General features: G+C 54.7%; 1 protein-coding gene across 1 annotated transcript in view; it reads left to right on the top strand.

The window, feature by feature from the left end:
- The first annotated feature begins 2062 nt into the window (after positions 1–2062).
- MAFF (v-maf avian musculoaponeurotic fibrosarcoma oncogene homolog F) overlaps positions 2063–3024 on the top strand; it is a 3050-nt gene continuing 2088 nt past the window's right edge. The window contains exons 1-2 of the mRNA XM_008566893.1: positions 2063–2135; positions 2655–3024. Coding sequence (XP_008565115.1) covers positions 2100–2135; positions 2655–3024 — 406 coding nt within the window. The 5' untranslated portion in view covers positions 2063–2099. The remainder of the gene's footprint in view (positions 2136–2654) is intronic.

Genomic DNA, 3024 nt, shown 5'->3' with positions numbered 1-3024 from the left:
GGTTGAAATCTGGGTGGTGGCATGGTTATGTGTTGCTGTGTGGAGGATAAGGGAGGCCAGAAGGAGCAAGGAGACATGTTGGGACCTCCCCAGGAAGATGAGCCTGGGGCTGGACATGCAGGGCCTGGGGTGCTGTGCAGGTGGGTCTGGACTCCGTCCTCAGGATAGTAGGGAGCCATGGAAGGTTGAAATCTGGGTGGTGGCATGGTTATATGTTGCTGTGTGGAGGATAAGGGAGGCCAGAAGGAGCAAGGAGACATGTTGGGACCTCCCCAGGTGTGTGTGTGTGTGTGTGGAGGGGGTGGATGTGGACCATTTAAGAGGCCCGCATTGAAGGGTAGGATCAGTGAAGGTGGTGAATGAGCATCTCCAGGTGGTGTGTGTGAAAGGTCAGGGCAGCCAGCAGGTTCCATATGATTTGTCCAGGTAGGTTGGGGGGGTATGCATAGAGGCCCCCAAGGAGAGCTAGGTGGGCAGCCAGGACCTGAGCCCCATAGGTGTTGGAGGGCCTGGTGGGAAAACTGAGGCCAGAGCCCAGGCTAAGCCTACATGTTCAGCTATGGAGGCTGCAAGACAGGTGTCTACCCCATGAAGTAGGCCTCCCTTGTGCCCACCAAGGCTCAGTACAGGAGTCCAGAGCTGCCTGAGTCTTGACTGGGGACCCAGCCTCCGCTTCTCCCAGCTGTACCACAAGAAGCCTGGGCACCTCTTAGGACCTTCCTGGCCCAAGGGCCACAATGGCTGCCTCTGTCAGGGGACCTCTTGAAGTGCCAACTTCCCTTTCCTGTCCCACTTCTTCCTCCTCTGAGCTGCCAGACCCCCTGACTGTGTGGGCTGGGAGGGGTTGGGGGTTCCTGAGAAGCCCTGGACTGTCCCCACCTCGGCCTGAGTCACACTGAGAATTCAAGTCTGTGCAGGGCACTGTTCTAAGCACTGGGCAGATAGCAGTGGACGAGACAAGATCTCTGCCCTCGTGGAGCTGGCATTCTAATTGGTGGAAACAGAAACTGAACAAATACGTAAAATACGTGTGAGTAATGACAATTATAGGTAGTGAAAAGTTCTATGGAGAGACAGGAGGTAGGGAGGGGAGACAGGGAGTGTGTGTGTGTACCAGGCGCTAGGAATTCTCAATGGAGCAAAACTGAGATTTGAAGAGAGACCTGAAGGAGGGAGGAAGCCAACTTTGTGGCTTTCTAGAGAATGAGAATGCCAGGCAGCAGGCCAGCCAGCCACCAAAAAAAAAAAAAAAGAAGAAGAAGAAGAAGAAGAAGAAGAAGAAGAAGAAGAAGAAGAAGAAGAAGAAGAAGAAGAAGAAGAAGAAGAAGAAGAAGAAGAAGAAGAAGAAGAAGAAGAAGAAGAAGAAGAAGAAGAAGAAGAAGAAGAAGAAGAAGAAGAAGAAGAAGAAGAAGAAGAAGAAGAAGAAGAAGAAGAAGAAGAAGAAGAAGAAGAAGAAGAAGAAGAAGAAGAAGAAGAAGAAGAAGAAGAAGAAGAAGAAGAAGAAGAAGAAGAAGAAGAAGAAGAAGAAGAAGAAGAAGAAGAAGAAGAAGAAGAAGAAGAAGAAGAAGAAGAAGAAGAAGAAGAAGAAGAAGAAGAAGAAGAAGAAGAAGAAGAAGAAGAAGAAGAAGAAGAAGAAGAAGAAGAAGAAGAAGAAGAAGAAGAAGAAGAAGAAGAAGAAGAAGAAGAAGAAGAAGAAGAGGTGACTGTGACTAGGGTTAAAATAAATGAAGTTATGTGATGTGACACAGGGTATTTTAGCCCAGGATGGTCAGGGAAGACTTCTCTGGGGAGCTGGCATTTGGCAAAGACCTAAATGATGAGGAGTCGCTATGGGCACATAGGAGAACAATAAAGAGAACAGCAAGTGCAAAGGCCCTGAGGCTGGAATGAGCCACTCAAGGAGGCCTCTGTGGCTGGACCAGTGTGGAGACAGGAAGCCTGTAGGTATGAGATGAGTGCTAAGACAGCAGGGCCCCTGAGTGCCAAAGTAGGGAGTTTGGATTTTATTCTAAGTGTGTGGGGGGATAGGGAACACAAGAAAGTGACCTTGACCTTCTTTTCCCCCTAGGTCTCCAGCCCAGAGGGCACCTTCTGCAAATATGTCTGTGGATCCCTTATCCAGCAAAGCCCTGAAGGTGAGGAGTCAGCCCCTGCTCCCCAGTGCCCCCTGTGCTCCTTCAGAGCCTCCACATCCCAACTTCCCCTTCCCTTCCTGGAATCCCCAAGGGTGGCTTAGCAGGCATCAGGCGTTCATGATGTGGGGGAACGGCCCCGGGCTGGGAGCCACGAGCTCTGGGGCTCTGGTCACCTGCCGTGTGCTCCAGGCAGGTCACTTCTCTCCCTGGGCCCGCTTCCCTATCAGGTCAATGCCCACTGGGGCTTTCAAGGGTGCTTTCCTGGCTGGGTTTCTGTGGCTGAGTCCAGGACTTGGCGCTAGGTTAGAATTCGGGCTGAGCCCTTCTGTGTTTCCATCCTGGTTTGGCCTTGTTTCCCCATTCCGGAATCCTGCTCTCCTTCGGGGTCTTAGATCAAGTCCAGCCACCACCTCGGTGGCTACGGCGGTGAAGGGGGAGCACGTGCTGCGCGCCGGACCCAGGGCTCGGGGCCCACGGGCGGGAGGGCGACCCTGGGCCTCAGTTTCCCCCTGCTCGCAGATCAAGCGCGAGCTGAGCGAGAACACGCCACACCTGTCGGACGAGGCGCTGATGGGGCTGTCGGTGCGCGAGCTCAACAGGCACCTGCGCGGGCTCTCGGCCGAGGAGGTGACGCGGCTCAAGCAGCGGCGCCGCACGCTCAAGAACCGCGGCTATGCCGCCAGCTGCCGCGTGAAGCGCGTGTGCCAGAAGGAGGAGCTGCAGAAGCAGAAGTCGGAGCTGGAGCGCGAGGTGGACAAGCTGGCGCGCGAGAACGCCGCCATGCGCCTGGAGCTCGACGCGCTGCGCGGCAAGTGCGAGGCGCTGCAGGGCTTCGCGCGCTCCGTGGCCGCCGCCCGAGGGCCGGCCGCCCTCGTGGCTCCCGCCAGCG

Source organism: Galeopterus variegatus, unplaced genomic scaffold, assembly GCF_000696425.1.
Source record: "Galeopterus variegatus unplaced genomic scaffold, G_variegatus-3.0.2 Scaffold274, whole genome shotgun sequence".
In the NCBI taxonomy this organism is placed as follows: Eukaryota; Metazoa; Chordata; class Mammalia; order Dermoptera; family Cynocephalidae; genus Galeopterus; species Galeopterus variegatus.
The sequence above is the reverse complement of the archived record's forward strand: the minus strand, read 5'-3'. Positions and strand labels throughout refer to the sequence as shown.